The sequence below is a fragment of the Ambystoma mexicanum genome, chromosome 1p, assembly GCF_040938575.1.
Source record: "Ambystoma mexicanum isolate Mex_15411 chromosome 1p, UKY_AmexF1_1, whole genome shotgun sequence".
Classification (NCBI taxonomy): domain Eukaryota; kingdom Metazoa; phylum Chordata; class Amphibia; order Caudata; family Ambystomatidae; genus Ambystoma; species Ambystoma mexicanum.
Window position 1 is genome coordinate 495540818 of NC_090921.1, and position 21910 is coordinate 495562727.

Here is a 21910-nt window from a genome sequence, read left to right on the forward strand (position 1 = left end):
ACAAAATGCTATAGACATCCAAAAAATAACAAGAAGATAACCATGTTTCTTGAAAAAGCATAACCATACGGACCGTAAGAATTATACCCAGAGCGGGATCTGTAAAACGGTAGGAGTGACCATGTGAATTCCACAAAAGAATTGAAAGGGATGAGTTTGGACTCTTATAGTGCTTTCATTCCTTTGTGTTCCTAGTTGGAACCAATGCGCCAGGTACCCATGACCAGTCCCTTGTCGCCATGGGTTGGTGGTCTTGTTGTGATACATAGTCTTCCCCTTGTGATGGTAGACTCTTACTTGGTACGGTAACTCGATTGTTCGAGCCTTCGTGTCTGATTGGGGACCCTGCAAGGTGGACTCGCAACTAGTGATCTTTTTCAAATTCTTTAACATCGAAACCCATCAGCTTGAGTGATGCCCTGTCCCTAATGATAGTCTCAAATACAATTCTGGAAGCTATGTGAACAATTATACGATCTGTGCGCTTCTGGTCGAAAAACTCGACCCTGTCTGTCTTTTGTTGAGCTTGCCCTCAGGCTTGTTACCTCAGCAAATACCACCAGTGTTAGGGAGATTTATAATTTTTATGCTTCATCCCCTTTCCAGTTGAGTCCCCCAGCACGTCTTTCTGGACTTCTGGACCTTTTTCTAAAATCCTGAATGAGTGGAGCCTTTTCCCACTCATTCATTCTTATGGGCTCTGTCTTTTGGGACTCTATTCTTTGTATTTTTACCTTTCCTATGGAGTATATTTCCCCCATTACTCTTAAAGGCATCTGTATTTTACTATTGCAGCACAAAGCTCCTTATGGGCAGTGTTGCTGGGGACCCTTAGGGTCCTCCTTTGATATTCTTTCCTTTATCCTAGAGTAACTACAGTTCTTAAGGATACTTGGTATCTCTCCAAAAAAGTTATAGTCTTGAGATATTGGCGCACACCATCTTATGTGGAGTGCCACAGATATACCTAGTGTGCCCCCATTCTCTCTGCACCTGTGACTTTTTAGTCACCTAGACAGTCTCCTAGTTATTGCGGGTGGGAGTGGACGTGTTCTACCCACTATTGTGTGATTTTTCTATGTCCATAGCCTCGGTAGTGCACAATAGGGGCACTCAAGTACCAACTTGGGCCTCCCTTCTTTTTTCGCTATTACTAGCGTGGTTGTTCTTTGTCAGCCCTTCTTCTACCATTCTCGGAGGGGGAGGCCTGTCTGTGAATTTTGCCTTTGGAGGGAACCCTTGCATGTCCCGCCTAAGCTCCAGAGTGTTTGGGCAGGCAGGAAGTGGGGGAGGAGTTTTCTATCCCCATGTCCATTGTCTGCCAGAGTGCCTGAATGGGACCAATTAGTTGGACAGCCAAACACCCCTTTCTGTAAACTGCTGAGGGAAGAATGCAGAGGAGTGAGTGCTGTAACTGTATAAAAGTTGAAACTCCTGGAGTGAAAAGCAAGTCGACCACTGGAAGCTGAAGTAACCAAAGACGACCAGAGATGCCTGCAGACCCTTTGCAACACTGTGAAGCGACCACTGCTGTCCTGACTGTTTTCTGTGCGACGGAGGAACTCTGAAGAGGACTCCTTCCCTTTGAGTGGTGGGAACAATCAGTCCCAAGACTAACTTTGATTTGAGCCATCTCTCGAAGTCCTGTGAGTTCCAAGGTTGCAGAACCCCAATGCCAGGAGACCTGCTGCCCATTTCGAGTGCATTTTCGTGGAAAGGCCAAATTCGTCCAAGTCTTTGCTGAGCCCTCAGGACACTCCAGAGACACGATCCAACTCTACCACACCCCCTCGTCAGAGTGTAGCACTGCAGGAACCGAAGATTGACCGGGCCAATCACATCCTTTGTTGGTGCTGCAGAAAAGGTACTGTGGGTTTTAACACTCACAGGGGCAAGGCTGTGTAGGAAGACAGGAAAGGATAGAGTTGAATTCTAAATGACCCTTCCTAGTAGACTCTTCCGTCCATGTGTAGCGCTGCTGGGCCGCCTACAAAAACGGGATAGAATAAGAAGAGACACTAGCTACTTCTAGATGTTATGCACCATTCAGCCTTGCATCAATGTGCCCGTCAACCACTCTCTCCCCCTATGTGTTTGCATGGGAAGAGACAAGTACCCGAACTAAAAACAGTGTTTACGTGATGAGGAGAACATACATCCACTGGGTTGTATACGAGTTTATTTGCCCAAGGATTGTTTGTCTCACCCCATCCACTGTGATTTTAAAAGGACGATCACAAAGTCAGGTTGCAATCACTCTGAATTTTGTGTTAGACCAACATCAAAAAACAAACAATACAACACTCTCCATTTGGCTTTCTTTCTATTAGTAAGGCAAGTGGAGAATGATAGAAATCTTCTCATGTATAGAAGGTATCTATTTCCCAAAGTGTTCCATATGAATAGATTGAAGGCTTTCACCCAACAAACTTAAACGAGAGCCCTGCTTCTGCATCCGAAAGGGAGGAAGTGGAATCTGAACCTTTACCTGATCTGTTCCAAAGCAGCCTTTTAGATGGCTCCATTGAGAGTGGCAAGTTGTCCCCTCAATCGACTGCCATAACTGGGTGAAGTGCAAACTTTGCTTAGGCAATTTTCCCCCATGTTTTCACTAACTCCAGGACTGGCACTTTAGACATGGATACTGGAGATAGTGTGCCTAGCAAAAGTAGGAGTTAGAATGTCAGACAAGGTAAGATCACACATCAAGTGTGAGATCACCAAGATCTCCGTTCTACGGGTAATAGAGCCCTCTAATAGTCCATGGTCCAGTCCAGTGGTTCTGGTACCAAAGGAAGGCACCACTGAGTGGGGGTTCTGTGTGGAGGTTCTGTGTGGACTATAGAGATCTTGAAGCGGTCACCAAGACAGATGCTGATCCCCTTCCACGAACTAAAGAGTTAGTGGACAAACTGGGTGCTGTCAAGTTTCTCTGTAATTTGGTTTTGAATAAACTGTTTTTCTCCCACTTTACTCACTTTACTACACAAAGAAATTGAAAGTCATGCTTATGCTCTCTTTTGTCTTTCTTTTATATCAAGTGTAGGGGTTCTATTCAGATTGTGTATGTATATATATATATATGTGTGTGATAGTAATTATGTGATAATGCTTACGCAAGGTTTTATTGCTTAATGTTTGTTCAAAGGCCTACACAAACATTGTATATTTTGTTAGATATTCTGTCTACCCTGAATTATTGGAGTGCTCTGTGTGTGTCACATTGTATCCCTATTCCACTTGCACAGCCTCCAGAGTCTTAAAACTTACTGCCCTGCTGCACACTGCCTTGATTGGGTTTTGCTAGGCATCAGTGTCTTTCCACCATAATGTGTTGGCCTCTCCGAATCCTCCTATATGGTTGATTCTGAAAATCCATCTCAACCATTCCCATCACGGTCACAAGGATATAACACCTAGCCTCTCCTTTTGCCACACTCTCACAGGATATCGTCCCTAGCATGCTTCCAGTCTATTAGGGAGAATTTTCATTTCTGTGCCAATTCCCTTTAACATTAGAGACCCCCAGCTCTTTCCCTGGACTCAGGGCTTTTTAATTTTCACTCCTGAGTGAAACTCACTTTCTTGCTCGTGTTTTTTCGACTACAATGTTTTTGTTTCTTACTGTTTTATGGAGTCTTGTAAACTCCATAGGCATCTACTTTTTGCATTGTGACACACAGCACCGTTTGTGCAGTGCCACTGAGAAGTCCCTACATTTTCTTGGGTTAACTACTGTTGCCAAGAATAGTAAGATGACCCCTGTCTTACTTGCCTTTTCCTTTGTGGGTCCAGACCACACCACCCTATGTACAGTGCTGGGGGGTTGCATATTGACTCCTTTAACCCACTCCTCATGTAACATTCTGTTACACTAACTCACTTGAATGGATGGTGGCAGTGGTAACTGTTTTACTACCTTGTGCCATGCATATGCAGGCTGAATCCTCAGCTGCAATACAGCACTCAAGGGTGACCATTTTCACTAAATGGTCAGTCTTCTTTTTTCGCCATTTCTTGTCAATTCGTTTCTTCTGTGCTTTTGCTCTATTTGAATCGGGTTTGAGTCCTTTGTGTGTTTTGCCTTTGACGGGCTTCAGCCCTGAAGCCTGCAGTGTGTCTGGAAAGGCAGGAAGTGAGAGAGGGTCCCAGAACTTCTCTCTTTTTTGTCTCTGTGTGCCTGAGTGAAACCAGTTCCGATTGGCTGGCGCCCTGCTGGGTGATTGATAGCCTAGAACTGTGAATGAATAGGAACTTGCTTAAAAGGCGAGGTTTTTGGAACTAGCGACAGAGTCGACCACTGGAGACAACATCCGACGAAGATGATGTGAAGACACCATCAGCACCCTCCTGGACTGTGAAATGACCAGGTGAAGCCATGCAGCTGTGCTGACCCTGTTTTCGTTTCGACTGGGAAGAACCATACGGGACAACTACCTGCCTTAGTCTGGTGGACCAACTAGCCTCAAGACAAACTCTATTTTGGCGCAACCCCCGACTTGCTGTGACTTTCCAAGGCTGCAGATCACAATACCCGGGGACCCCTGACCATCTTAGAGGGCATTGTCTTCCGAAGTGACAGTCCGGCCAAAACTTTGTGGGCATCCAGAGGACCCTACAAAAGCAAGGAATCTTCAACTAGAATTCCCTCACCAGAGTCCAGGTGCGAGGGATCAAGTAACTGCTGACCATAGCTGTTTCTTCTTCTTTGGCACTGAGCAAAAGGCACCAAAACCACAAAGAGCCGCTGAATAAATGAGAATCCATTGCTGCCGGGTTCCTGTCTCGAGTGCTGCCGCAGGAGCCCACGAGACGTCCTTACTTTTGTCACCACTTCCAAGGACCAGGAAGAAGGGTCTGCTGCACTGCAACCAGAAGGCATCCAGCTGGAACAAATTCTTCAGTTCACAGGTACTGTGGGGTTTGGGTACTTCCTACCTTGGGGAGTGCTATTTTACCCTATTCTGAGTTGACCTCAACTCACTTGCACTGGCCTTCCAGCTTGTGCTTTTTCAAGGTGACTCCTGTGATTTTCTATTTGAACTACTGACTATTTAAAGACATTTTCTAAGTAGAGAGCATCAGAACTTTGAACTGCCCCGTTGACTTTGGCTGTCCTGGCTACCTTCTGAACCTATTAGCTTTGGCAGTGCTTAATCCCTTATAGGTTTTAATTGTTGATCACTATTATTGCTGGGATAAAAGACTGCCTGCATCCCTTTGGGAGGATCAAATTGTTTTGTAGAATACCAGTATGTTCTGATCTAACCCTAACCTTTCCTCCCTTATAACTCAATGTTGCAAAGGTGATACAAAATAAGTGTTATTACTGACCTCAAATGACATCACCATTGGTGCTTGAAAATGTATAACATATGAAAGAATTACTCTCCTGCTTTATTGTTCACTTTTTTTATTAAATCCTCACTTGGGACTCATTTTACTATTAATTGCTGCTTTTTAAAGAATATTTATCGTATAACTTTAAGTGTGTAAGTGTTTACTTGGATACCTGTATTTACTCATTTCATTGTACAGCTCTACGGCTCACATTACCCCTCTTAAGATAAGCCTAGCTGCTCATTCACACTACCGACTTGTGTAGTACAGGCCTATATTAAAAGGTGGGTTACCTAATGCCAAGAAATAAATCTTGTGTAGTTCCACACCAGTTGGACTGCACTAATTCTTACCTAACAGTCTTCACATCAAACTACAATGGGGCCTACTCCTTTCCTGTGGTCACCTACATTTCCTAGGATAGGGATTATTTATTGGCTGTGGAACTATTGTGGCTCAGATGAGTAGTTATTTGTCAATCTTGGATTATTTTTCTCCATCCATGTTTATTGTAACCCGAAAATTCAAGTCTGCAACAATAAATCCACAATCGTTTGGAATGTTTACTCCAATATTAAAGCACATTTTATTACAATTCATCCAGATAACCTCAATAATGCATACAATAACACAATAGACAATAGAATGACTCATACTTGAAATTCAAATGAATCAACTCATACTGCACGCCTAATCATACCATATATACAACCATCACATACAAAATACTGTGTACATGGACAAATACGACACTAAAGAAGGAATTGTGTGGAGTTCACAAAAACTAAGCCAAACAACTATAAATTAAAAATGGAATTAATGTGTAGCCAATAAAGAACTGAATGGTACGTCAAATAAATCACGGGTCCAGACTTACATTTTCAGGTTTTTCTCTCTGTTGCTCCCAGAGTCTGTAAGACAGGGACCCCTGCCTTTCTGTATATTTCCATGTTGATGTGATAACACTATGCTAATATTTGGGAGCATATTGTGTAGTGTTTGGGTGTCATATACTGACTATGGCCGTATCAGTTTTGTGGTCAGTTCTTATGCATTGTTCTGTACGCTATCTCGCAATATTAGGCCCTTTGTCACTAGCTTTGTCTACCAATTTTCTTCACAGGTTCACGATCTGTTCTACCCTTTCCTCCAAGAGAAGGGTGAGGATGATGAGATCCGCTTCATACGAGCCAATGAATGCAAAACTGGATTTTGTCATCTCTACCTCGTAACGTCTTTTTTGCAAAGGGGAGGCTATGACTGGAGTAGACCTTTTGTAATTGGAGACGGTAAGAACCATTTTCATCTGCCGCCATGGTCTATTGTGGTCAGAACCCACCCAGTGCCCACTTTCTCTTAGCCAGCGGTTTTCTGCATGGGACATGGGATTGTGGGGGGATACAATCTTCTTAAATAACTTACTGGGTACCTGACCAGACCTTAAAATGCCATTGTTACGTTACCCTTTTCTTTTGCAGATGACTTTAAATGCCCCGTCACCGAAGAACAGGCTCTGACCAGTGGCGATTGGGAGGTGTTGTCTCGGCATGGATCCAAGGTACCCATCCCAGCACTTCCTTTCAGTTCCGTGGGGCCAAAGTCGCTGAGATTCCACTTGGCTGTTGCGACAGGTGCAAGTGATCATCCGTTTTTGTTCAGTTTACTTCTGTTTTGATTTTTTAATGATCTTGCTTATGACTGGCACTCTGATGGTTTTGGGAAGTGGCAAGTCCTTGCTATGTCTAGCAAAATAAACACGTGTTTGCTAGAGGGATAAGATCAGGTCGAAGAGAATAAGGAAGCAATGACCTAAACAGAAAAAGTATGAACAGGAGTGGATAACTGAGAGGGTGAATCTGCCTTAATCTGGCGGTTGAACAAAGCTGGCTGCATTTTATGCGAGTGTCATTTAGCCAGTCTGATTCATGGCACCTTTTCCCTTTCCTCCACTGCACTGGTTTCATTGCTGATTGGTCGGTGTGCTGCCAACGTGTTTGTGGAATGGGCTGGGTACACCCCCTGATCCTCCCCTTTTCTTAATGCCCTCCACTCCTTCCCCACAGAAGGACACACTTGGCTCCTGTTCATCAATCCCCGTCCCTGTTCATGATCCCATTCTAGAATGTGTCATATTTCCCATGCACACCATGCATGCTGCACACCTCTGTGTTTACTCCTGGCATGATAATAGTGTCCCATTTTGAGGCTGGTGTATGCGTACACATTTTCATTCAGAAGGATAGGATGCAGGATACTGGAAGAGAAAATGGAATTCTTACAAGTGTCTAGAGGTGGTACACTAGAGTAGTATTTAAGAAATGCTCAGTTGTAGAATGTGAGGTTATCCTTTAAAGGGGTTGTGATCTGATCCATATGAGTTTGAAAGGCTTACATTGTGGAAGAGGGAGCGTTTAAACTGACAGGAGTTGGGAGAATGAACATACAAGTGCAATTCCAAAGGAGTGTGAAAGTGACATTGAAAGGGTAGAGGAAACAGGTAAAGAAATCAGAAAAAGTGCATTGGGGAATTAAAAGGAAAAACGTAAGTGGACAGCAACATGTGAGCGTGGACCTTGCTTTTCATATTGCAGATCTGGGTGAATGAGGCCACGCAGCTGGTGTACTTCCAAGGTACGAAGGACACACCATTGGAGCATCATTTGTATGTAACCAGCTACAAGAGTCCAGGAGAAGTCATGAGGCTGACGACTCTGGGATTCTCTCACAGCTGCTCTTTGAGCCGGGTGAGTCTTGCATGAAACTTGAACCTGTAGACAAAGGGTTGCCAACTTTGACCCTATTATGAGAGATTTTCTTTTCTCTTGACATTATCCTAAGGGTATTTTAATTCTATTAGACACAGAAACAAGTATTTTCCTTCAGATTCCTTTACATTTCTTTCTGCAGGACAAAAAAAATTCCCAGCAGCACTGACCTGGCTTTCGCTATAGTTTTCAAATGATTTGAAGTATTAACATCACGTGACTCTTTGAACCAATTTACTTCATTAGTAGTCTTAACAGCCTTATTTCCTAGTCATGACTATTCCCTCTTTCCATGGTGCAAAAGATTAAATCTGTCCTTCAGTCCAGTATCAGCAACAAGGTCACCAGAATAGGAACCATCCATGTCAACATGGCACAGAATTTAATTTACAATTTGTATGCATTTTTATTGTAGTTAGTGTCAGATATATTTAGAGACACGACAACCAGTAGGACCGTTTTCTCGATTCATTATGCTTTTTCAAAGTTGATTTGAGATGATGGGTGTGTGGACTAGACTAGGAAGAGGGTACCTAGGTGACTCAATCTCCATGTGGGCTCCCTCCACACTAGGCCAGGAATTCCTAACTCCAACAAAAATTCCTGAGACTGTTAACTAACATATGTGTCCCCTATACTACCTAAAGAGAAGGATACCCCTATGACGATCTCATCTTCTTGATGAGAAAAATCCAGATTCAGAGTTGGACCCCAAGGTATTACCCTTACATTTGGGGGGCCCTTCACTTGGTCACTTGCTCCACAGGTTACACAAGACCCACTGGATCTGTGAATGTAGGGAGGCTTAGCTCATGCTTGGGATGGTTACTTCCACTACCCTTTCCATGCTCATGTGATTTATCCCCATTTTAGAATTTTTTGTGGGCCTTCTGGGAGGAGTTTTATCAGTAGTCCCACCCTCTTTCTTTTTTTTGCTTTTTTCCCTCCTCATGCTTACCGTAAGCATGCTTGTCCTTATGGGACATTCTGTGACAACCATGTAATCTTGTCAGACTTGCCCGCTTCTTACACCTCCCAAGCATATTCATAAGCTGTTAGCCAATTTATTATGTCATTCTTTTCATCATACATAATGAGCAGAACCTTAGTAAAACTAGGATGAGGTGATGACCCAGAACGACGGTCAGATCCTCTGAAGGAGCTCTGAGCTCCTTTTAGTCTGGCCAACTCCAATTGATGATCCCTATCCTTCTGCTTCTCAATCCTTTCAAATTCTAGCTTGGCCTTTGTCAAGCACTGGTCCAAAACTATCCGTAGGATCTGCCGAATCCCAAAGACCCACAAGAGTGTGACTTATTCAACTAACCATAAAGAACTGCTTGCTGAGCGTGGAACACCCCCGGGAGAAAGAGGAAGAGGATAAAATAAAAAAGTCAGATTCCAGGCTTCTAGTCACAAAAGAATATGGATTACCCTCTGCTTATGCCCAGAGGATTGCTTTTCTTGCTTGAACTCAAATGTCTCTTGAAACCTTTCAAAACATAGCCTATACAGCTTTTTGTTGAAGTTGAGCCTTTGCTGTGTTCGGCTTCCTCCAATTGCTGCTCCTTATAAGAAATAAAAAACTTTTTCCTATACACTGTGTGAACAACATCTTCAGTTATCTTTTTTTCTATTGGCTTTGTCAATGCTTGTGCAGTTGATTAGGCTGTATCCTCTTTTATGCGTTGCTCCCAGAGAATATCTTGTCACTGCGCAACCCGCGAGATAAATGAGTCACTTATCAAGTCCCAGCTTTTGTTGGGGAGAATTCTCATAAATGTGCTAATTCCCTTCACCCTAGAGACCCCCAGCAACTTTGCTTGATTTTGAGGACTTGATTTTTTTACCTGGAGAGAGTGTGAGCATTTTTTTCCCCACTCTCTCATGTATTTTGAATGTGTTTTACTCTTGTGTTCTTTGATTGTGGAGTTTAAGACAACTCCATAGGCATCATCTTTTCATTTGTGTCACACAGCACCCTCAGTGCAGTGACACAGGGAAGCCTTTTAGGCTGTCCCAAGGTTTAAATACCTTCTCTGGGATCAACTACTGTTTACCAGAGAAAGTAAAAGGGAATTGACTTTACTAGTCTTTTCAAAATCCTAGACCCAGCACACCCTATCTTACAATAGAGTGCTGGAGGGGTTACATAGTATCCCTTATGTCTAGAAACTCATGTAGCAGTCAAATGCTACTATTTTCTCTCGAAGTGGCTGGTGGCAGTGGTTTTTACAACAAACTACCATGATTTTTCCTGACCGCGAACACCGGTAGCGTTAAATCGCAGGAGCCATGTTTTTCAAGATGTCATCTGAGCATCCTTTGTTTAAACGGGTCCCTGTCTTCTTTTTTCGCCATTTCTTTTTGGAAAGGTCCTTCTAGAGTTTGTCTCTGCGCGCCAAACCAGTTTTGGTCCCTTTGTTCCTAGGCCTTTGGCGGGCTTCAGGACTGAAGACCGCCTCTGGCGTCCGAGTGTCTGGGGTGGGCAGGAAGTGAGGGAGGTGCCCGAAACTCCCCGTGCGTAGTCTCCTAGGAGACCCAAATGCACTCTGGCGTGATTGGCTGGCTGACTGTCCGGCAAGGACAGCCACCCGGCTGGGTGAGTGGCAGCTGGGCTGGAATGAATGGGAGGAAACTAGATAAAAGGAGTTTCTTGGCTTGGAAGGCAGATTCGACCACTGGAACGAAAGAAACAAAGACGAGCTGGAAGAGGACGGCTGCTGCAACTCCTGGACCATTGGTTTGCCAGGTGAAGCCCTGCTGCAAGTCCGAATCGCCAAGTTTATCTTGACAGAGAAGCCCTTCAAGGACTACTTCTCCCTTTGAGTTGGAGGGACCTATCAACTCGTAAGCCACCTAGATACCATTCTCGGAGCTGGTTGTATTTTCCTCAGAGTGCTATAGGAAACCGAATAGCTAGGGAGAGGGACACCACTTTGTGTGCCTGTGTACAGCTACCGGAATTGAAGATTTGCCTTTGCCAGCTTTTTGACCAGTCCCAGTGCAGTGCAGGAGTCCCCCGATGTCCTTCCTCTTGTCCCCATGATTGAGGCTCAGGAACAGCGAGATCTGCAGGAATTGCCAGGAACACACGTCTTCAGCTGCATCTTTTTTTTCATTGTAAGGTACTCTGAAAACCTGACCGAGAGAACTTACCTCTCACTGCGAACGTGCTTGAAACTTTGGCAACTTGCATGCCTACTCAGCTTGTGACCCAACATATGAACCTTTCTTTTACAAACTACTTCTCAGAACTTTGCAAAGACCTTTCCGTTTAACTACCAGATCTGTCTATCTTATACAAGACTTTAGCCCATTGACTTTGGCCTAACCTATTGCATTGAATTGACTCCTCTGGCAAACCCAAACTATTTGCACTGTTTAAGAATAACGGTAATATTCTTTTTATTCACCTATGCTTTTTTGCTCCTACTTCAAACGCTCTGAATGCCATTTTGCTCCTCCTTCAAAGTAGTTTAAATGCCTCAGAACCTGATAGTGTGAAGTATTGAAGTATATGTTTGTGTGATAAGATTGCCTCCTTCTAGTGAATGTTTTATAACTGAGTGTGAAATAAATTAACAAGTGGTTTACCAAGAAACCTTGTATGTAAGAGTTTGTTTGAATACTTATAATTCTAGACCTCTGTGTAACATCCTTACAGCTCACATTCCCCTCTTGAGATAAGCGTGGCTGCTCAGTAATGCTGCCACAAAACTGTGTACTACAGACTTATACCAAAGGTTGGTTTTGCTTACACCTGTAGTCCTAGTTGTGTGTAGTGGTCCCAAAGGGTACTGCTTACAAACTTTGCCTAACAGCTTTCTGGGGATCTGTCCCTGTGCATTTGTATTGCCCCACACTTAAACAGTAGAGTTTCAAAGACGTCACTGCGCAGCCTCGCGCTTTGTAGTGAGTCTCCCGGGCATCTGAATTATAACTGCGCCCGAAGGAACGGTCTTCTAAATACTTGAACTGTCACTGCGGTATTTACAGAGTCAAATATTTAACTGAGCTGCTTGTAAAAAGAAAAACACTTTCTGGTTTCCACTGTAACAAAACGGGGAAGGAGAGCCCTCTGGTGGCTTTTCCTCGGAAATTACCGTTCTCGAAGTGTCTCGTTTGTGTAATGACACACAAGAGTTGAAACAAAACTTTTTTAACCAAAAGCAACAGTTTCAACGATTTTCAATTGATCCTGTACTAACCGTTCCTCTGTATTTAAGGGGAGTCGCAACCTTTTACAAGTTTAAGCAGACAACTTCGTTTTTTCTTCAAGTTTCCTGCTGCATCTTCTCTTTTGTATTTCCTGTGTTTCTGTCCTGATGAGATTGCTCCAGATTTTCTTCCAGTGTTGCTTCTTGGCAGAAAAAAGACCCAGTCTCAGGAGCTCTTAAATGCTGACCTTCACTGCTGGGCATGTGACAATGAAAGGCAGTTGAGAATGTTATCCAACTGACCAGAAGCCTTTCCCCAATAAATCACATCATAGGATTAGAACCTCCATCTTGGTTTGGGAAAGCTTCAAACAAGAGTTACACTCAAAATTAATTAAATACAAAGACACAACCACCCAATAATTCCAGAAACCCAACACATGGAACCTGACAGCACCCCCTCTCTAAAGCCCTGTCTCAGGGCTTGCCTTGCTGGGATGTCTCCTGTGGAAATCTACAACCAATTGTGGGGGGTGAACATCAGAAGCGGTCTCCCACGACTGCTCCTCAGGCTTATAACCCTTCCAGTCAAATACTTTACTATTGCCGGAGGTGACCCGGAGGGCTGTGGAAGCTCCGAGGAAGGCTCTCAGTAAATCTGTGAGGCCTGTTTTTGAGCCCTACTGTTCCTCCTCCTCCCAGATTGGACTTGTCCAACCTTTGTAGTATATTTCAGAGGTGTAGGAAGGGTCTGATGAGGAGATGGTTGTGCCTCCCGATGTCTCTGATGAGCTTTTGTCGGGTCACAGTCAGATGGAAGAACTCCATCAGTCCTTGCATGATGCCAGTGGTGTTTGGCAGGCCTGAGCCTGGAACACATGCGGAATCGTCCTATAGGCGTCTCATGTCCAGGGTGACGGAATACTTGGGGTGGTCTGCTCCACCTGTTAATTTTGATCAGGATGATCTGACGGACATCCTGGACCAAGGCCCGCCCACTGACCCGTGTTGCCATTTCACATGGCTTTGCAAAAAAGGGTGGCAGTGGCTTGGACTGCTCCGGAGAGTGTCCCTGCAGTTGGTAAGTCGCTTTCGGAAAAATACTGCCCAGCCAGTAGTGACCCCTGCTACTTGTCGACGCACCCTACTCAGGAGAGTTTGGTGGTGCAGGCGGCTACGGCCCCAGCGAAGCAGGCTGCGTACCCTACCATCCCTCTTGATAGGGATGACAAGCGCTTTGATGGTTGGGCGCAAAAGGTATTTTCTTCTGGGGGTATGGCTTTGAAGGCAGCCAACTCTGTTTGTGCCTTGGCGAGATTCACTCACACTCTGTGGAATTGTGTCTTTAGGCGGCTGAGCATATTCCCGAAGGGGAAGAACGGGATGGTTTTCTAGCCCTCGTGCGAGACGGCAAGGATGCCGTGTGTGAATCCGTTCAGTCGGGTCTGGACATGGCAGACTGTGTCAGCCGGTCCATCGCTGCGAGCACCGTGATACGCAGGTTTGCGTGGTTGCGAAAGTTGGGGTTTGCACCCGATGTGCAATCCCGGCTTCTCAACATGCCCTTTGATGGTGTCCATCTGTTTGGCAGCAAGGCTGACGAGAGCCTTGAGAGGTTGCAGACCTCCAAAGCTGCAGCGAAGTCTTTGAGCGCTGCAGTACTTCAACCTCCGCCTTTTTGTCCTATGGGACCGCAATGGAGGGGAGGTTCCTTTCGGTACTACTGTGCCTTTGGTAGATCGAGAGGAGCTGCCAGTCAAAGGGGCCACCGTGGGAGTAACAGAGGTGGAAAGCAAGGTACTCGAGGTGCCAAAGCCGCTCGGGCAGTTGCCTCTTTACCTTCAGGCACTGCCACAGCCGCGTCCGCTCATCATGAGGCCATGTCCCATGGTTCGCCGGTTGAGGGCACAGTTGAGCAGCATCTTGGAGAATGGCGAGCCATTACTTCAGATGTGTGGGTTCTGGAGATCATATCCCACGGCTATTGTCTTCTCTTTCGGCAGAGGCCTCACAACAGTCCACTGGGGAAGCTCTCTTTGAAGCATCCGGATCCGCTCCTTGCGCAGGAAATCCTATCCCTGCTGGAGAAAGGCGCTATAGAACTGGTGCCTTTAGCTGAGAGGAACAAGGGATGGTATTCCCCTTATTTTTTGATCCCAAAAAAAAAAGTGGGATTGAGACCCATCATGGACTTGCGTCGGTTGAACAAGCGCCTCAGGAAGTTCAAGATGGTCACTCTTTCTCAAGTCCTCCAGGCCCTTCAACTTCAGGATTGGTTGGGTTTCATGTGCTGATTCATCCCAAGCACAGGAAGTACCTGAGGTTCACGGTTGGCTACTCACATTTTCAGTTTCGCGTCCTGCCGTTCCGATTGACCTCCGCCCGAGGATCTTCATCAGTTGGTGGTGGTGGTGGCAGCGCATCTCAGGAAAGGGGGCATTCACGTCTACCCCTACCTGGACGATTGGTTGATCAGGGCGCGCTCTCCCGAGCAAGCCCTGGATCATCTGTCCGTCACCTGCCACTCTCTTCACAAGCTGGGCTTCTCCCTCAATTTAAGGAAGTCCCATTTGACACCTACCCAGTGGCTCCAATACATTGAAGCTTTACTCGACACATCCCTGGGGCAGTGCTCGCCTCCCCAGGTGAGGGCTCATCACATTCTGCAGATGGTGGACAGATTTCAACGTGCCCAGTGTCTCCCGCCGTGTGAGTTCTTGAGGTTGCTTGTCCTCATGGCATCCTGCATTTTCCTGGTGCCAGAGGCCAGGCTGCGGATGAGATCTCTGCAATGGGCTCTCAAGATGCAGTGTTCGCAGTTCTCCGGCAGGATGTCGGATCCCGTTCAGATTCCGCCCTCGGTCGCACAGGATCTTCTGTGGTGGGCCGTCGAAGGCAATCTGATGAAGGGTGCTCCGTTTTGGCAACCTTGGCCGGAGGTGGTGATCGTGACGGACGCATCCCTCACGGGTTGGGGAGCTCATGCCAACGAGTTCACAGCCAGCGGCCGTTGGTCTCCGTCGGAGTCCAGACTCCACATCAATCTATTAGAGCTGCGGGCTGTCAGGCTAGCCCTGAAGGCTTTTCTGCCGTCTGTGCGGGGGTAGAATGTCCTGATCATGACGGACAATATGGTGGCGATGCACTACGTCAACAAAAAAGGTGGGGCAGGGTCACTCATATTGTGCAGGGAGGCGATGCAGCTCTGTTTCTGGGCCATCCAGCAGGAAATTGCGATCTCAGCAGTTCATCTGGCCGGAGACGAAAACGCGGCGGCGAACGCTCTGAGCAGGCAAAGCACGGTCTCTCACGAGTGGGAGCTGGCTCAGGTAGTTATGTTGGAGATCTTCGCCCTTTGGGGAACCCCACAAGTGGATCTCTTCGCCACCAGTGTCAACCGGAAGTGCGAAAGATTCTGCTCACGGGAATTTCCTCCAAGAGGACACTTAGGGGACACGTTCGTAGTGGAGTGGTGCTTCCCACTGCTGTACGCGTTTCCTCCAGTCCCCGTCATTCCGCAAGTGTTGCAGAGGTTACGGAGGTTCGGTTCCCAGATGATCCTCATTGCTCGGGCATGGGCGAGGAGAGCGTGGTACCCGGACCTTCTAGACATGTCCATCTGCCCTCCACGCCATCTTCCCTACCGAAACGATCTGCTCTCACGGGAGGGGGGCGCGGTTTCTCCATCCAGAGGTCAAGTCTCTCAGCCTTCATGCTTGGTATCTGAAAGGTTGAGGTATAAGGATTGGGACCTCCCCGAAGACGTGATCGAGGTGTTGCTTTCGGCCAGAAGGACCGCAACGAAATCCATGTACCGTTGCCTTTGGAGTAAGTTATGTGACTGGTGTAGGGTACAGAATGTGGATCCTTTCCAATGTTCCATTCCTTTGGTTTTGTCTTTTTTGCTTTCCTTAGCCCACAAGGTCCTGCAAGTGGGTACCATTAAGGGTTACCTGGCGGCGCTGTCTATATTTAGGCGCTCGTCTGAGGAATGTTCTTATTTTAAGATTCATTTAATTTCACAGTTTCTAGAAGGGCTCACTAATGTGTTTCCACCGTCCCCTTTCTAGGTGCCGGGATGGGATTTGAATTTGGTTTTAAAGTTCCTGATGGGAGCTCCATTTGAGCCCTTACATTCTTGTCCGTTGCGACTGTTATCCTTTAAAACAGTATTTTTAGTTGCGGTTACTTCCGCACGCAGAGTGAGTGAGTTGCAGGCACTTTCCGCCAAGCCACCCTTCACTGGTTCCATAAGGACAGGGTGGTCCTTAGGGTGCGGCCTTCTTTTCTTCCAAAAGTTGTGTCGGAATTCAATTTGAGCCAGAAGGTCATTCTTCTGGCGTTTTATCCTCCTCCACATCCTGGTAAGGAAGAGGAGAGGCTCCATAGGTTGGATCCTAGGAGAGCTTTGAGTTTCTATCTCTCATGGATGTCCCGGGTCAGAGTGGACGATCAGCTCTTTGTAGGTTATGCTGGAAGGCGTTTAGGTCAAGCTGTTTCCAAGTAGACCTTGTCCAGATGGATCATTTTGACGATGAGTGTTACTATTTGGCGGGAAAGGACCCTCCAGTAGGCTTACGGGCTCATTCTTTTAGGGGTATGGCGGCCTCCACTGCTCTACAGAGGGGCGTTCCGATTCGCAATATTTGCGAAGCAGCCACATGGGCCTCTCTCCATACTTTTGTGAGACACTATTCCTTGGACTCCATCCGTGGGCAGGATCTGGCCTTTGGTAAGGCAGTCCTCTATTTAGCAATTTATTTGGACACTCTAATATTCTAAATTTGGAAATTCTTTTCCCACCTCCAGACGTTGGTACTGATTTGGGAGTCTGTCATAGATTTGGAATACGTCAGAGGACACAATCCCCTTGAAGAACAAGTTACTTACCTTATCTGGTAACGTTCTTTCGATGGGGTGTTCCTCCGACGTATTCCACATCGAACCCTCCCAGCCTGCCCCTCTACAGAATTTCTTATGCGATTGCAGCTTACGTTTCCACAAGGCTTTCTGTAATCATACTTGCAGGAGATTGGTGCCACACGTTCTGGGGAAAAAACTACAACTGAGGCTACGGGCGTCGTGCGTCCTATATGTAGCATCCGGTGACGTGGACCCTCGACGAAGGTCCCCGAGGGACAGCGCATCGACGTCATCGACGCAGGATGCCTACGCCGAAGAATTTTCCGAAGCAGCACAGCTGTGGTCATTACCTGTCATAGATGTGGAATACGTCGGAGGAACATCCTATCGAAAGAACGTTACCAGATAAGTTAAGTAACTTGTTCTTCTGAGGATTCTCCCAGAAGTAAGAAGTCATCTGCAGCAGTGAGGTTCAATATCCTAGAAGACCACAGGTGGGAGCGTTTCAATTTGAGATTCAATGTTTTAGTAAACATCTAAACTGAATGAGCAGTTCATGCAGAAAATCTATGAAGAAAGGAACAGTATTTGCAGCTTTAGAAAACGTGCTGAGACAGGCATAGCGGAACAGCTTAACTGTTATTTTCTTGGTCATATGTAAATAAGCTTTGATTTAAATGATAGAACAAGTATGTCGTGAGAAAGATATTTCAGTGCTGGTTCTTCAAGGGTTTGCAGCGAATGTTATTGCAGCAGTAACTGAGGGGCTGCAGATATCCTTAAGGAAGATACCAATGTTTAATGGTTCAAACATGCAGCGCGAGAAAAGCAGTTTGAGTGGCGCAGCGTGACGGCGAACGCTGTTGAGAGAAGTCAGTGTTGTGTTCCCAATGTGCGCGAGTAAATGAGACTGCACAGCAATCTCTGGCGCATGTTTTTTGTACTTTCTCTGAGGAGCAGTGAGTTTTATGTCTGAGGGAAGCCAGCGTCGAATTTCTTGTGCGCGCGAGTGAATTTGACTGCTCAGCAATCTACGGCGTGTTTCCGTGTGACAATTTCAAAGGCGCAGTGAGACTTCGTGCAATGGAGAATGTAGAAAGGTAGCTTCTTACTCATGTCAGGTTCACATGTAAGCTTTATTGCCAGGTGACATAAGATGTTACATCAGAGGACACCACTGGGTCCCATCAACCGGGGAGACCCAGCATCAACTGACACTGCAGAACCTTGACATGCATTCGCAGACCAAATTCCACATCAACACTGAAACATTCTCTCATCTCATGCATTCACTGACCAGCACTATACAACATATCTCCTTCTCTTACTCTGGACACACACATATACAACAGCACATTACAACACATATCCCTTGCATAGACTGAAATAAGACTAACACACTCATGACAACAGTGCACATTTTAGAGAGGGTGTGCTACTCTATGAAACCAATGGGAAAGTACTATTCCCTTTACCAACACATGCTTAGTTGATAGCCTCAGCGTTCCTCCTTATGTATGGCAAGACCATCTAACCATAACTTATCACACAAACACACCAGTTTGTGTGGTCACACTATAGCATTACTACATGCCATCGCTGGAGCCGCTACCTCTCAGAAACCCTGTGATACACTCGCCTGTGTCCACAACCCTAGCATACCTTATGCATATAGTGGTGCTACCACCCTAAGGCTTTGTGGCCTATTCTACCACACTTGTGGATCAACACACATATTTCTGATACTGGGGGCGCTACCACCCCGAAACATAGCGGCACAGCTAACCGCTCTCACCGATTATCTTACTCTAAGATAACAATGGAGGCGCAACCTCCTACTCGCGCACACAAGCATTCCCAATGCTGATACTGGAGGCGCTATCGTCCAGTTATAATTTTTGTAATGGGTACAATCACACACTCTCGTACTGTACCATACAACGCTCACTTTAAGCCACATTATACTCACAAGTATAAATTGTGGGTGCTACCCCCATAAGACCACTGCGGGTACACAACTTTGCACATTAGCTGACTATACACTGATCTTTCATCACCTTGGGGACATACTTCTTATGCTGTTCACATAGTGCACTATTAACATCCATACCCAAGGTAATAAACATTTTGTGTGACAATGTGAATGCGTGTCATAGGGTTACATTTGCCGAGGTATAAATCCAGGAAGTCCTACATGTATGGACTTTCCTCTAATGTTTTCTGTCTCTGCTTATGGTTGCCAGGAGACGGGAAACGAAACGGAGAGCGAGGAGAGCCGTTACAGCTGGGCTTACTGATCGAGAGGGAGAAAGTGAAGACAGCAGTTAAGAAAAAGGTTGCGCCATTGCGCGAGTTGTTTATTTGTGTTAATTTACAAGCGATCGTTGTCGCTTGTCATCGAGAGGAGATCGTTGCCTTGGTTCTGTGTGGGCGGAGATCGAGCGGGGAAGGTGAACGGTGAGCGATCGTAATCGCCTGAATTTGAAGAGTACGAGAGGCGGCCGAAGCCGGAAAGCACTGAGCCTCTCTGAGGCGAAATGAAACAGAGAAGCCGGAGGTTCACACGGAAGCAGAAGTCCGTGAGTAGAAGTGGCGCTGTCCTGCCAAGTACCTCCCGAGTAATCCCGTATGTTTGAAACTGCATGAAGCAGAAGACGGGAAAGGAGCTTCTAGCTGCACTATAAAAAAATGTTCGTTTGAGTATAGGAGTGAAACGTTCATTCAAACATCAGCCGCTAAAGGGGTTTAGATACAGACGACTGCTGAAGGTGTCAGGGGCTAAAGCCCAGAAGGGTTTCTGTCGTTGAAGAGCTGAACGAAAAGTAAAGGAAGGGAAGGGGTCTAAGAACTGTAGCGAACTAGTGAAACTATCACACCCCTTACCTGTTATAGAAGGAGACGTGTTGCTACAAGGCAAACTTTTATACCAAGAATATATATATATTGCGTGAACTTTAACACTGCGGTTCTGAATATATTTCCGAAGAAGGAAAACTCTGGGAGCAACGTTTTCGTTCTAGAAAGCAGAAGCGACAACAGATAGACTGTAGCAAAGAAGCAATCAGAATTGTGCGAACTGAATGGGGAAAGGGAAACTCAGAGAAGAGTTGAACCTTAAAGAAATTCCAGGGACAGAGGAAAAGAAAGAGAAAGAGTGAAGTGTTGCAAGTTGAAAAGAACAGAGTATAAGAAAGTGAGAAAGATGATATATGAACACTAAAGAAAATTACAACTTACCTTGAACGTTCCAGACTGAGCTTCGAGAAACGCTATACCAGGAGTCTCACCTTGAAAATGTATCCTTTACTAAAAGAAAGAGAGAAAGAAGCTGTTAATAAAGAATTGGGTTCTCTTTCAACCCAAACAACCTACCATTTGTCTCAGATATTTATTTAACATAACAGGTAATTCTTTACGACTATACACTGATCTTTCATCACCTTGGGGACATACTTCTTATGCTGTTCACATAGTGCACTATTAACATCCATACCCAAGGTAATATACATTTTGCACTTATTAATTTTGCATAGCGCAGTCATTTAGCCAGGTTACGTACGGTTTTGCTAAAACCGAAGCAACTTGCTAAAAGTCTTTGTTGTTACTGCAACATAACCCTGCAATTCCTCTAAATCATTAGTTCGTACACACTCTCTCATGGACACATAAACTCAAACTGTCTCAAATCATCTTCAATTTAAATTGTTCATGGAAGTCCATAATTTTGGCTGAAAATCCTCGAATAGGTTATAACTAGCTCACTCATTCAGGTTTATGCTTCTTGCCATTCCAGGAACATATCAAGCACTTGCATTTCTCAGCCTTAGAACATAACCGTATTCTTATAATGCCCATAAGAGTCCATTTGAAACCTGCAAATCCTCCCCAAAAAATTATACTACCGTAAAACATTCATATACTGTTTTTACTTCACTAAATGCATATTTGCATATATCCTCCATTCCATACAGATCCACAACCCAACATGCTCTTGCTCCAAGTTTTAACAAGAAATATTGCCAAGTTTACTTTTACTTGCACAGAAAGTATACGTGGCATCTTTTAAGCCAACTCCAAAATGTCCCAAATCTTTCCTCTTCATTAATTTTAAAGGATACACATCACCCGCCGTCATATCACCATCAGGAACAGGGATCTTCCTTCTTTGTCTCATTCCGTTTGAATTGTCATCAAGGATATGGATCTCTTACTAACATTAGACAGTGCTGCCCTCTATCCATTAATCACTGAGTCTACGCTCCTTCTTTACCGTCGTAACACTTAAGTAAAGGTTGACATCTTTGCTCTCTTGCTGCTGCACCACTTCACACGTTTCCATGTTCCTAGATATGTGTAGCGTTCGTACGCTTGCTAAAGGGAATTCCAGATTCACATACTTCCAATTGATAGGTTTACTGGGGACTGTCCGACCTTGATCCCGCAACACTTTTTAGGAACGTTATTTTCTTTACGCTCCATACTACATATGTGGAGCACTCCTTTTTACTCCGCTCATTATTAACTCTCCTTTTCGCATTTCCTTCCTGGTACTGACGTTACCTGCTGATCGCTGATGAATTTGCTGCTGTTCACTTCCTGAACACGTAGCCAACGTCGCTGGGTTCTTTATTCTAACACCTTATTACTTGTTCGACCACGCAGCAGTATCCTCGTCGCCATTGTAGAAAGGTAGTTTCTTACTCAAGATCAGGTTCACATATAAGCTTTATTGCCAGTTGCCATAAGATGTTACATCAGCTGACACCACTGGGTCCCATAACC

General features: G+C 45.4%; 1 protein-coding gene across 4 annotated transcripts in view; it reads left to right on the top strand.

Annotated features, from left to right (window-relative positions):
- Positions 1 to 21910, top strand: part of DPP9 (dipeptidyl peptidase 9) — a 1325370-nt gene that overhangs the window by 725444 nt on the left and 578016 nt on the right. For 3 of the 4 annotated variants that reach the window (XM_069649353.1, XM_069649354.1, XM_069649355.1), the window contains 3 exons: positions 6464 to 6629; positions 6819 to 6898; positions 7932 to 8084. In XM_069649353.1, the coding sequence (XP_069505454.1) occupies positions 6464 to 6629; positions 6819 to 6898; positions 7932 to 8084 (399 nt within the window). Of the gene's footprint in view, positions 1 to 6463; positions 6630 to 6818; positions 6972 to 7931; positions 8085 to 21910 lie in introns of those variants that run through there. The other variant, XM_069649356.1, reaches the window with a different exon arrangement.